General features: G+C 37.9%; 2 protein-coding genes across 2 annotated transcripts; both read left to right on the forward strand.

The window, feature by feature from the left end:
- Window positions 1-455: 455 nt before the first annotated feature.
- On the forward strand, window positions 456-5,264 carry LOC140778442 (OVARIAN TUMOR DOMAIN-containing deubiquitinating enzyme 1-like). Its single transcript, XM_073123158.1, has 9 exons — window positions 456-839; window positions 2,504-2,569; window positions 2,682-2,765; window positions 2,871-2,993; window positions 3,154-3,206; window positions 3,303-3,358; window positions 3,435-3,535; window positions 3,952-4,207; window positions 5,063-5,264. Exons 1-9 carry the CDS (start codon window positions 462-464, stop codon window positions 5,137-5,139), a joined length of 1,194 nt encoding a protein of 397 aa, XP_072979259.1. The 5' UTR covers window positions 456-461; the 3' UTR covers window positions 5,140-5,264.
- LOC140778434 (uncharacterized) lies at window positions 5,135-12,651 on the forward strand. The gene is made up of 17 exons (XM_073123145.1): window positions 5,135-5,544; window positions 5,963-6,028; window positions 6,133-6,216; window positions 6,328-6,450; window positions 7,311-7,363; window positions 7,764-7,813; window positions 7,897-8,000; window positions 8,091-8,422; window positions 9,131-9,404; window positions 10,000-10,065; window positions 10,158-10,241; window positions 10,354-10,476; window positions 11,118-11,164; window positions 11,323-11,372; window positions 11,454-11,554; window positions 11,906-12,090; window positions 12,190-12,651. The coding sequence occupies exons 1-17, from the start codon at window positions 5,239-5,241 to the stop codon at window positions 12,428-12,430; spliced, it is 2,289 nt and encodes a 762-aa protein (XP_072979246.1). The 5' UTR covers window positions 5,135-5,238; the 3' UTR covers window positions 12,431-12,651.
- The last annotated feature ends 276 nt before the right edge of the window (window positions 12,652-12,927 follow it).

The following is a 12,927-nucleotide window of genomic DNA, read 5'->3' on the forward strand; positions in this document are numbered from 1 at the left end:
ATTGATGAATGTCTATGACAATAAAACAAAATACTTAAAAGATGAGATAGTAATAAATAAATAATAAAAATATATATAACGTAAGTTGATTTAAGTTTGACATGCCCTATTATTAGTACGAATTACTCCCTATTATTTTCAGGCGTTGCTCTATTTTTTATTTTTTTTTTCAATTAGTTTGTATAGAGATACAGTAAAAATGACATTAAAAATTGGTTGTCTAGTCCAATTAAAGAACAAATTTATTAGTTGCTCAAGTAAATTCGAGCAATTGTTTAATAGACTTGAAACACTCTCTATTGACAAATATGAAATATCCAATACGACACCAACCGCTACAACGACCTCATGCTTCCTCCCAATTCTACCCTTATAAATACCCCCCCCCCCCCCCCCCCCCCTCCCTTTAAACCTTACAAACCCCCAAATTAAGTGCAATTTCCCGCCTTCTGGAATCCGAAATGGAGGGTTCGAGCTCGAAAGGCGAAGACGACGAGAGCGAGAAGATAGCGAAGGAGGAAACCCCACTCGACCCTTCCCCCTTCGCGCGCCGCGAGGGCAAGGAGCCTTTGGTCGTCTCCTCTACCTCCTCCTCATCCGACGACGAGGGGATCGCTCGCCGGAACCGTAATCTTGGAGGCACGAGCGGGGCCGCTCCAAGTAGATCGATTCTGAATCTCGGAGGCATGAGGGCGGACGCAAGGCGAGAACGGAACGCGCCGGTGATTACTGATGTGATCGATCTGCCGCCCGATGAAAAGAACTTTCAGCTTATAGGTTTGGGAGGAGCAAATGATGAGAAGACTAAGAGCACGGAATTGCCCTGCATCGGAGACAAGGTCGGGATCTCGTTTCAATTTGAATGATTCCTTGATCTCGTTCTTGAAATTTGTTTTCTGAAAAGGTATGTTGGATCTTATCCTTGCCTTGATATGTTTGAATCTTTTGTCTTATTCACTGATATAATCTCTTTCTTGCATAACCGTTAAATAACTAAAAACTTTTGTTCTTTCTCGATCTCTTTGTGGTTTTCTTGATTTCAGAAGGTTTTCTTGAATTTTCCTTGCTTTCTTCTCTCTTACATGCCCTGATTTCTTGTTTAATGCGATGCGAACGTCTCATTGAACACTATCCAGGTACTCGGATGCATACTTACGCGTACTTGATTCGAGGATGTGTTTTGATTGCTATCCAAATATGTAGCTTTTGATCTTTCGTTAAGAGCTTCTACGTGGCTTTTGTCTCCCATTTAAGACCTCAACGGAAACACGTTGCATCACATGATGATGGTTTCACTACCAAGCACTCCACATTTTTGCATATCTATCTATGCACCTTTCTTCCTCAAACGAACTAGATTGGCCCTGGTGGTATTATCGCAGTCTCTTAGATGTCCAGTAACTTCCTGGAACAACAGAGTATTAATCATGAGTAGTTGGTGCCCTTAGGTGAATTCACTGTCTAGGCAGGTGAAAACTGAATTGTTCTTGTATTCTTACTTCATGGTTATATGCGTGGAAGATTATTGGCACATGCAATGTGCAACCTGTCTCATGCACCCACTATTTGTGTGGTACTCTAGGTTCTTGTGCAACAATATGACCTGCTAACTGTGATTGAAGCTAATGTAGTAGCACTGCTCATTTCCGTAGCTAGAGAAGATTTTTTTTTATGAGCAAAAATGCTTTTATCTCTGGGATTGCAATTTTTAGTTTAAGGGGATCATTTCGATAGGCATTAGTTTACTCTGCATGATATGTATATGCAGAGTGTTTAAGGGAAGTGCATAAAGAGAGAAAAAGAAAATCTATAAGCAAATTTGAGGATGACATCTTTGAGACTATATTGACAATTTAATTCAGGAAAGAATGTACATCAGAAAGGCTTAAAAATGTAATCGAGCATGTTTTCTTAGTAAGATTGCTATCCTTGATCACTAATCACTAAGAGAACTCTAATGGAATATATTTTCTTTTTACCAGTGGATTCTATATCTTTTAATCGAGGTTTTGACCTTTTTCACCAAAAATAAAATCACAGAAACGAGAGAGAGAGAGAGAGAGAGAGAGAGAGAGAGATGGTTGGGTGAAAGTGTGGAAACGAATAGATCCTGATAGAACTGGCACAGGTAGGAGGATTCCATCTTGATCTTGCTTATTTGCACCTTCCATTGATCCATTCCCTTAGCATGAAATAAAATCAGAAAATACATTGTGTATGTATTTCTAGGGTTATCCGAATTTTGTGCATCTTATTAGATTTGTCTGCTATATGGAGATAAACCAGATACCTCTCCAATATAAGGAGAAAAGATCTTAGTCATAAAGATTTCTGAAAAAAAAACTGCTAATTGTTCAAACAAGTGAAATTTTGAGGCTCTTTTATAGTAATCTCTTGCTGCCTGCAGCATGCTATATATGAATAATGATGAAGATGGATCAAAATAATGGATTTATTTCTTACTCAAAGGGTATAACTGAAAGAAAAGATTTTGGTTTTGCAGGAACCTTTCTCAGCATTGGCTACTGATTTTCCTCCGGACAATTCCATCATACAGGAAAAGATCAAGGTAAATTGAACTTGGTTCTGGTGCTTCAACTTTTATAGCTATAACTAGTTGCCTCATTCAATTATCATGGTTTGGCTTAGGTGTACTGATAGGTAAATAATATATGTCACAGTTGCTTGAGGAGAAATATGCTTCCTTTAGACGAACACGTCGAGATGGAAATTGTTTCTTCCGAAGCTTCATCTTTTCCTACATGGTAGGGCAACTCTCGTGATTTTCTGGAAATCTGATTCATAATTATATGAACCTAAATCTTTTGGACATCCTGGTCTTAGTGACTGATTTTGAAAGAAATAAGCAGGAGCAAATTATTGAAATGCCAGATGAAGATATAATCTACAATATTTTTGAGCTTCTTGAGGAATTCAAGCTGGTACATGTGGGACTTGGGGAGATGGAAGATACCTTTGGCGATCTCCTTTCTGTAAACCCTCTTTTATCTTTGTCAATGTGTTCAAATCATTACAGTTATCATGTAAATCGTCATTCAGTGTTTGCTATTTGTATAATGAGGACATACATTTTGCCACCAACCCGTTATTGCAGGTTTCTTCATAACCATTATTTGTCAATATTGTTTTCAGGATTTCCGAGATATGGTCATCACAGTTCTGGAAGCAAAACAAACTTCTCTAAGGTAGACAGCTCTGATAACTTTTCTTTGGTGGGTTTAAACTTGCAAGTTTATTGTCTGATGTTTCACTCTCTTAGAGAACTGCTATGCTCTCTGCAGCTTTTGCCATCAGGAGCTTTTACAGAAGAGCCGAGATGATTTTACTTCTGATATGAGTGAGCATACCCTCTGATATATCTCGTACCTATTTGTACCCCATGATTTTAGTTTGTAGTGCATATTCCTGTACAGGTGTAATGTTCCTCAGATTTGTTGCTTCTGTTGAGATTATGATTCGGGCAGAAAATTATCTATCTTTTCTTAGTGACATGAACCAAGGAAGCCTGTACGAGGTTAGTGGTGCTGCTGATTACTTTTTGAAATACTTTTGAAAAGAGTGTTATTTTGACGCGACAATTGCAACTAATCATTGGCTTCTTATCTTAATGGTGGTAAATTAAATAGTTGCTATATGCCTTTTAAATATGTGAATCAGCTTCTTTTTTTTTTAGATTTCCCCATAATACTTTCTTTTGCCGTCACTATCTTGATAAACTTCTATCACGATCTTATTATTTTTCAATCTCACAGTTCGTCACTTCATGGTATTAGGAAAGTAGACTTGTATTTGGTTTCTGAACTTTAAACATAGCTTGGTCTGGAACCTTTTTTTTATTTAGTTTTATTCCCCTTGACTGCTTGGTCACAGTTAGTCACTCCCCTTCTCTAGATGTGTGTTCTTATTTTCTGATTACTTCCTTGACTACAGTTCTGTATGGAGGAAGTTAAACGCATGGGAGTACCGTGTGATCAGGTGCAAGTTATTGCGTTGTCAAATGCATTATGTGTGCCTGTGAGATTGGTACAAATTGATTCACGTCTTTCTTCTTCTGGCGCTGTGAGTTTGATTCAACATGACTTCATCCCGAACTTAGTCCTTCCTTCCAGTGGCTCTTCTGGGACAGACGACTCAAATGCTAGCATCCTTCCAGTTTCAAATCCTTTGTCATGTGACAACATCGAAGGTACTCCAGATTCTCTGCCAGACATGCCCTTCGTGACCTTACTCTGTACCGATGGCCATTACGATATTCTCTATCCCAAGTGACTCTTCTACCTCTGAAGCCACTCCTTACAGTATGTCCAACTGATTTAGATTTCAGTTGTTATTCTATACCACCTGTCCATAGCCAGCTCTAAATTTGCCTTGTAAGAAAAATTTACTGACAAAAAGCCTAGTGTGCTACTAAGTGAGAACATTGAGGAAGATATGTAACTTTCGTTCTCTCCTGCCGTCCCTTTGCCATGAAATTCTGCAAGTAATTCACTGTTGTTAACATTCTTTAACTGGTCCGATATATCAAGGTTGTATTGCCTATTTTTGCAGCTTCAGTGTCCTCTAGCTCTAGGATTCTTCACAATTTCAAGTCTCATGCCTAAGAAAGATGAACTTATTATAGTTTGAACTCAACAGACAAATTGCTGGACACCCTTCTCTCTCTCTCTCTCTCTCGCTCGCTCTCTCTAATCAATTAATTTTCAGTTCTTTTTGGAACCGAATTTAAAAAGTATTATTTTGGTTTTATTTCATTTATTTTCAGACTAAAACAAGTAGATGTTTAGATGAATGCCTATTAAATGATATAACTCAAGATAGTTGATCCTGGTAACCGCTGGTTCGATTGCTTAACGTAAATTCATATTATAAATGAAGCCACACAAGCTTAACTTGATTCAAGCTTGATGCCGTATTATTAGAATGAATTATTTGAGATACCACATATCTAACTTTTCTTTTAAGGTCCTTTATTTCCCAATATTAAAATTAATTTGAATATATTTCATTCTAAAAAATAACAAACAAAATTTTTTTAATCCAGTCTTAGACGTGTACAGGCTACAGGCTACAGCATCTCTGCCCAAACTGCATCGATTCTATCTAACTCAACAGCACTGAAGTCGGCGCCGATGTCGACAAGCATTTCCGTCTACATATAAATACCTTGGAAAGAAAAGAACCCCACTTCTCCCGCCGAAAAAGAAACTGAGGAGGAAAATGGCTGCGCCGCTAAAGAAGCGATGGCTACAAAAAGTCGACGTCTCGGCATTCCAGGAGAAGCCGACCCTTTCCTTCTCACCCCGCCCCCTTTGCCGTCTTTCCGCCTTCGTCCTACGCGACCGGTTCGAACCCCTCCTCCTCTCGGAGTACGAGGCCATCCTCGCCAATGCGAGACGCTTGCTCCAAGGGAGGAACACCTACCTCCGGCCGAAGCGGACATCGACGGTGGACGACGAGGTCAGGGAGCAGCAGCAGATCCTGCTTGATGAGGAATCCAAGAACCAGCCCATCCTGGGAGAAAAGGTACCGTTGTCTCTCGATCCCGTTCTGGTTTTTTACTTCTTGATGCCGTTCTTGCCTTTGGAGAGTTTTGTTAGGAACTCTCGTGACGATTTCTTGGAAGATTGCAATTGGGACTAAAAAGCCTATCTTTTTGTTGCGACTAACGTTCTGAATCTTTCTCTCTTTTGATATAATTGGAAATAAAAGAGTCTATCTTGTGAATCTAACTGTCAAGTGATTGGTTTCATGTGTACAGTAGTTCACATGACTGTCGATATCCACTCTGAAATTTATGAAATGAAAAAAAAAAGTATTTAAATCTTTATTTTTTCTTGCGAATTTGTAAACATCTTGGAGTAGAGGAACAATCCTTATCATTGATTGTGAAGCTTCCATATTTGAAATGCATATGTAAATGCGGGAGACTTTCACATCGCAGGAACCTCTGTCAGCATTAGCCACTGACTTTCCATCAGATAGTTTGATCATACAAGAAAAAATCAAGGTTTGGTAAATCGGATGCACTCGTTTCCTGTTCATGGTTATTTTTCGTATTCAGATAGTAGGAGCGATTCAATTGTATGCATAACTAAATTATCTTAAAAACAGCTGCTTGGTGAAAAATATGCTTCCTTCAGAAGAATACGCCGAGATGGAAATTGTTTATATCGTAGCTTCATCTTTTCCTACCTGGTAAGTATTTTTCAAGCCTCCTGTTTGTGATTAGTTTATGGTTGGAGATGTTATGAGGCTGTCTTTGGAAGTCTCCTACTCATAGAGACTGAATTTTGGGTATGTAATTAGGAGCATATTGTTCAATTTCATGATGAAGATGAGGTCTGTCGGATTTTTGAGCATCTGGAACAGTTAAAACTGGATTATGTTAGCCTTGGAGAAAGTGAAGAAACCTACGAGCATCACCTTGATGTAAGTCCTTTTCCTCTGTAGTAGTTTTTCATTTAGATTTCTATCATTTACCATGTGGCCGCTGTGTTATTCTTTATTGGTGCGATGTTTAGTTGATGCATAAATTTCATTATGCAAACATGGTCTCAAATTCAGGAAGGAGATCCATGTTTGCCTATGAAATCGTAAGTTCTTCCCTGTACAGGTGTTTTTCTTTTTATAATTGTTTACTCTTTCGTTCATTTATATGCTCTGCTCTAAAAATCTTGTAACTCTGTTTGCCAGAGTTCCATTGGCTTTTAATTTTCACCTAGTTTTCTCAGGGCTGATTTTGTTGACAGTATTAATAAGGCATATGTTTAGTTGATGCATAAATTTCATTATGCAAACATGGTCTCAAATTCAGGAAGGAGATCCATGTTTGCCTATGAAATCCTAAGTTCTTCCCTGTACAGGTGTTTTTCCTTTTATAATTGTTTACTCTTTCGTTCATTTATATGCTCTGCTCTAAAAATCTTGTAACTCTGTTTGCCAGAGTTCCATTGGCTTTTAATTTTCACCTAGTTTTCTCAGGGCTGATTTTGTTGACAGTATTAATAAGGCATATGCTTTTTACTAGATATATTTTCTGATATTGTCCAACTCATTAACTAAATTATCTAAATTAAAGAAGTATATTTTGAAGTTCTCAGTCCCCATTTTCTGTTGAATGAAAAGCCTTGATTCATAGGCCTGGATCCCTTATGTTTCTTTTGATCTTATAGTCTTCTGTATGCAAGCATGATTTTCAAAAAGATTATTCATTCCTAGTATTGTTCTATTTTTCCAATTTGCTGTATTTAATTTAAATTATGTGCAATGCTTGCTTATGCTGTTTTCAGGACTTTCGAAGTGCAGTCATATCAATTCTGGAAGCAAAAAACACTTGTACAAGGTAGTTGCTCATGAGTAAGACCATCTTGGAAGTTTTAATTATAAAAGAAATCAACGAGGTAGCTTTGTATGCTTGTCTCCGATTGGTTGCCCAGTGGCAGAGACAGTGACTTTCTCTCTCCAGTGACGAATAATTTTTAACTTTTTAACTTCTCTAAAGGAAGAGAGAGAGAGAACAGAAAGCATCAAATTCTCTGGAGATCTCATCCTACATTCTATTTTCAGAGATTTTCTTCTCTGAAAAACAAAAAAAGGAAAAGAAGAAAGAAAGCATCAGATGCTCTGGAGATTGCAATCTGTATTCTATTTTCATTGGTCTTCTTTTCCTTTCTTGGAGCAAACTATCTTTTCTGTTTTCTCCTGCTCCGAGATTGACCTGTTGTGGTCTTTAATAATTCCAGCTTCATGGAGGTTGTGCAGAAGAATCTGACTGAGATTGATTCACATTGCAGTAAGATGCATATTTGTAATTCTGTTTGTCCCTCCTTTTACCATGGCGATAATTCAGTAATGTAATGTTTGTTTGTTTCCCAGTTCTGGTCTTCCTCAGATTAGTCACTTCTATTGATATTCGCAAGCGGGAAGAGTTCTTCAGACCATTCTTTTATGATGAGATGAAGCATATACCCATTAAAGAAGTTAGTTCTGCTGCTACATTGGACTTTATTTCCTCTGCAACAAAATTTGGACATTGCCAGTAATTCTTCGGTTTGCTGCTCTGACAACAGTTCTGCGAGAGGGAAGTCCTCACAATGGGCGTGGAAGCAGACAATCTCCATGTCATTGCTCTCTCAAATGCTTTCTGCGTCCCCATACGTGTGGAGAATCTCGACTCGTTCTTATCTGCTGGAGCTGTGAAGCTGAATCCATACGATGTTTTCCCCAACCAACATTCCAAACATGCTCCAGTTTCAGATCCTCGGACAAGTGGTGTTGACCAGACCGATTCTGCAAGCTCTTCTGCTCCAAAGCTCTCAGGCATTAGCTCTGTTTCACCTGGAGGAGTGCCATTTGTGACCTTACTATATAGGCCTGGCCATTACGACATTCTATATCCCAGGTGACTCCTCTGGCTACACCTATTAATTTGGTGACTTGGAGTTGGCACCTTTTTTTTTAACTCCTTTTTTTCTTTAAAAAAAAAACTAAGAACTCTTTAACATAGTCTCTCTTTCTTTTCTTTTTTTAATTATTTATGATCCCGAAAGTTAAATATGAATTAAACAAAGGACAAACTCTTCTTTTATACAAAAATACTTAGATCTCATCGAGCTTTTAGCTGTCTAGTATAGACTTTAAGCTACGTATATTGCCGAATAATTATTCCTAATCAAACGCCACAGGTGTTTCTTTAAACTAACCGTATTATAGAGTTATTAAATAAAAAAATTAATGTCAAACCGGCAATGCAACGAAGATGTATTGTATACAAAGCTCGAAATAAGTCTTAAAACTTATTAATTTGTCTCTGATATAAGCTAACCATAATTTTGTCATTATTTTATCCTTTCAAAGAGAGACGAAAGAGAGGCATCTAAGAATAAACATTTGAAATTTGAAAAAAAAATTTATCAAGAACACCCTATTTTTGTTTATATTATTAATTCACGCCATATAGTTCATAGGAGTATTAGTGATAAATATGTATATAATCGCATAAAAGTAGTGCGTTTTTTTATATAAAAAAATTGCCCTAAAATTAAAATGTATAAGTAATTGAAATTACGATTTAAATAAAGCCTAAAGAAGAAATGACGCGGTTTGAAAGGCCGGGAAGGAGGCCAGCTTACTGGGGAAGAAGCTTTCCCGCCTTTTACCATCGTCCTCCTCCTCCATTAATACCACGAGGCCAACCTCGAGGTAGATGGCGAGGCTGGATACCACCGCTATCTTACCGTTCTCAGCCACGAAAGTGGCGATCTTACCGTAGAAGGAGGGAAAGGAAACATCATCCCGCCTCTTCCCGTCCTCGGCGTCCTCCGTCCCTTTCCAATCCCAAGCCGGAGAAGCTCGAATTTGATCCCCTCCTCGTCCAAGACAAGGCAAGGAGGCTCCTTTCTCGGTGTTTTTGATTCCTTTTTAGTTCTTCGAGGCGGTTCTTGAGCTCTTCTTCTTACCTTTCATTTTTTTTAAGTGCTTTGCGATGAGATGTAGACGGTTTAAGGATGATTCTAAGTAATAAAACCCAATTGGTTAATTCGTTTTGGTTCTCCGATTATTCGATGGTTTTCTGATTTGATTGCGTTCTTGATCGTTTCTTGAGCTCTTCTTCATTAAAGTATTAATGAGACCGTAGCTTTGGTTTGTTAGAGATTTGATGTTCTTCGATATCTTTTCTGCTTGTTTACGTCATCATAAAAGCTTTTATTTTTCGAAAGACTGGTTTTTTAAGCTCGGATTTTTCTGGGTGCCTTGCAATATTTTTCTTGCATTCTTTTTCTTGGTTTTTGTGTTGGTAGAAATTGGGCATGTTCTTGAAGCGATTCTCTTTCTTTAGTGGGAGCAGTGGATACTGATATAGATTACGGGAATTTATTCTTTTCCAGAATCTTGTTCCTTTTGTGTGTGCGCGTTCTCTCTTTGTGGGTTAATCTGTGCAGTCGAATGGAGATAAATGAAAGGTTGTTCATATTGCAGGAACCTCTTTACTCATTAATAGCAGAGTATCATGATGGATGCCCGATCATGCAGGAGAAGATCAAGGTTTACTGGGCTGATGCTACTGCGCTGGATTCTTGTTTTTTATGTAACATTGTTTGTCAAGCTATTTTAGAGAAAAACTGTCCGAAATGCAGATGCTTAATGAGAGATATACTGCTTATAGGCGAGTAAAAGGAGATGGGAACTGCTTTTATCGAAGTTTCATGTTCTCCTACCTGGTAATTATAGAAGAATTATATTTTGTAAGCTTGGCTATCACAGTAATATACCGTCAACTCAGTCAAGCAAAGTAGTTGTGTTAATTAAGTATTTTCATAAATGTGTATATAGGAGCATATTTTGGAAGCACAAGATATAACTGAGGTTGCTCGCGTTGATGCAAAGACCGATGAATGCAAAAGGACAAGGGAGAGTCTTGGAGCTGCTGAATTTTATTTTTCGCTTTGCGCTCTGGTAACTATTCATCGAGAACTTTGACCATTTGATCCTTCAGCTAATTTCTCTATATGTCTTCTTATTTTTGGATGGGCTATTAAGCTTGAGTTCATGATCCTGGTCAGTCATCTATATATTTTTTTTCTTACTCAGAACTAGGAAGGTAAACATTAAGAGCACTTAAACAGCTAAATCTGATAGTTACTAACTGGTGTTTCTACTCTCTTGTCACTCCGACAGAGGAAATAATATTATTGAAAATGTTAATCATGTAACTAGAAATTAAGCCCTAGAATAAGTGGCACCTGCATAATTTATTTTCAAGGGAGCACTTTTTTAGATGTGATTAGGTCACCTACTGTGAAGATTCTGGCTGATCAAACTGATTTAAAAGTCCTTCACGTTCACTAACTTCCAATCTGTTTTATTCTATTCAGTTCATATTTCAGTTTATAACAAAAGCTGGATGGATCTGATTGCTGACTTTGTTGTCATTTGACATTCTTTTGTTTCACTAGGTTGCTCATCTTCTCCTAGATATCTCAGCACAGTAGTATACTTTCTGTACTGAACTTTCTGTATGTTCTTTTTTGTCCTAGCCTCATTAAAGTACTTTACTTAACATTTCTTTCCACCGGATTTTCTTTGCTTATTGTCAGTTGTTCATTTCCAAGCTGAAAAAGATGATAGAGGAAGAATCAATAAGGTATACTTTGATACTCGTCTACCACTTATGAATAAAATTCAGAAACCCAATAAGTATTTATCTTTTAAAAAGTGCTTGGACCTGAGTACCCAGTAAGTATTTATCTTTCAAAAAGTGCTTGGACCTGAGTAAACATATGTGGTATTTTCGTATTTCAGTCATGTGGAATTGTTGAAGATATGCCGTACAGTGTGGTTTTCAGACAACTGTGAGAACTGTCGTTCACATTGCTACTTTGCTATGTCATGCCTCTAAATTCTCCTTCTCCCTAATAGAGTTTGTTTGTCAGTTGTGAAGTTCCTCAGATGTATTACTTCCCTCGAAATACGCCGGCATCCAGAGTTCTTTCATCCATTTCTCACATATGATACTGTCCTAAGTTTGGATCAGGTTGGTGATTCAGATGACCTTATCCATTTCTCCTCCTAATTGTACCAATTGTTGCATGGTATGCTGGTTCGCGTTGATGACACCAACCATCTACTCATTCCTTATACTCAATATTTGCCTACGAAAAAATATTTGCTTGTTTCCATAGAATCTGGAGTTGGACTTAAAAGAATTTACAACATGCCCTATGTCACTTCTTAATGGCCATCTGATTCTTAACTTGATCTCAAAGTATACCTACCACAAGAAATCAATATGTGTAAATTTGAGAAGACTAGTAGATAAAACTGTATCCGACTGATGAAAACTTTAAAAGTTTCCTTTTTCTAATGTTGCTTCTGGATCAAACAGTATTGTGTGAATTTTGTCGAGAAAATGGATGAAGAGTGTGAGCATGGCCATATAACAGCTTTATCAAACGCATTGGGCGTGCCGATTCGTGTGGTGTGCGTTGATTCAACCATGCTGGATGGCAAACCATGGCTGAATCATTATGACTTCACCCCTTTGCTCGCTGCTAGTGATGCAGGCACCAGGTATGGCTCATCTAAAGAATTCTTTTATGATCGCATAGCTATATCCTGCTTCATGTTCTTCCCATCACAAAGGCTGAATGAAGTATCGACTTCAAGCAGCGTTGCTGAGCCGAGTGGATGTAGCACAACAAACTATAACACTGCAAAGAATAGGAGCTCCAAAGAGAAGAAAGACAGTCTCCCTGCTTGCAGTCCTCCAGAGAGTCACAGCGCTCAGAGCAGTGAATGTGATACAAGCAATGCAGGCACAAGTGATCCTAGTTATCCACAAGAAAACCCAGAACCATTTGTAATCTTGCTGTATAGGCCTGGCCACTATGACATTCTCTACCCCAATTGAGACTTCCTCTCCTGCATCCTTCCTTATTCAGCAAGTTGTTTTCGGGAGGGTACAAGATCAGGATTTGGACAGTGGATTGCATGGATGGTAGATATTGATCCAATAATGGCAAAACAAGGAGCTTTTTTTTTATTTGTTGCATTGTCGTTCTTTAGTTTTTTGTGGTGTACATACCATGCTTAGGATATGAATAGCTTATGTGGTGGAAGTGTATGTAGATTGATTGATTACGTTCACATACAATGAGAATTCACACTTTGTGAGCAAATAGTCTCTTGTGCCAAAATATTATATTTTTGAGGTTATGCCTTGTTGAGTAAACCACAAACATATATTGGTTAATAATATAATTTACACATCATGAAGGTGAAAGATGGAAAATATGTGGTTCTTCCGAATGGCATGTAACAAGAATTTGGAATTAAAACCACAGAGATCTAAACTTGACAGATTGGGATTTAATTAGGTAGGAAGCCAATCATAAGTTGAGAAAGAAA

The sequence above is a fragment of the Typha angustifolia genome, chromosome 3 (assembly GCF_048772165.1).
Source record: "Typha angustifolia cultivar Huaian chromosome 3, ASM4877216v1, whole genome shotgun sequence".
Taxonomy (NCBI): domain Eukaryota; kingdom Viridiplantae; phylum Streptophyta; class Magnoliopsida; order Poales; family Typhaceae; genus Typha; species Typha angustifolia.

Coding starts and splice junctions, on each gene's coding strand:
- LOC140778442 (XM_073123158.1), top strand. CDS start 462: ATGGAGGGTTCGAGCTCGAAAGGCGAAGACGACGAGAGCGAGAAGATA. Junction 2,766..2,870: donor GCTTCATCTTTTCCTACATG/GTAGGGCAACTC, acceptor AGAAATAAGCAG/GAGCAAATTATTGAAATGCC. Junction 3,207..3,302: donor GCAAAACAAACTTCTCTAAG/GTAGACAGCTCT, acceptor TGCTCTCTGCAG/CTTTTGCCATCAGGAGCTTT.
- LOC140778434 (XM_073123145.1), top strand. CDS start 5,239: ATGGCTGCGCCGCTAAAGAAGCGATGGCTACAAAAAGTCGACGTCTCG. Junction 6,217..6,327: donor GCTTCATCTTTTCCTACCTG/GTAAGTATTTTT, acceptor GTATGTAATTAG/GAGCATATTGTTCAATTTCA. Junction 8,001..8,090: donor AGCATATACCCATTAAAGAA/GTTAGTTCTGCT, acceptor CTCTGACAACAG/TTCTGCGAGAGGGAAGTCCT.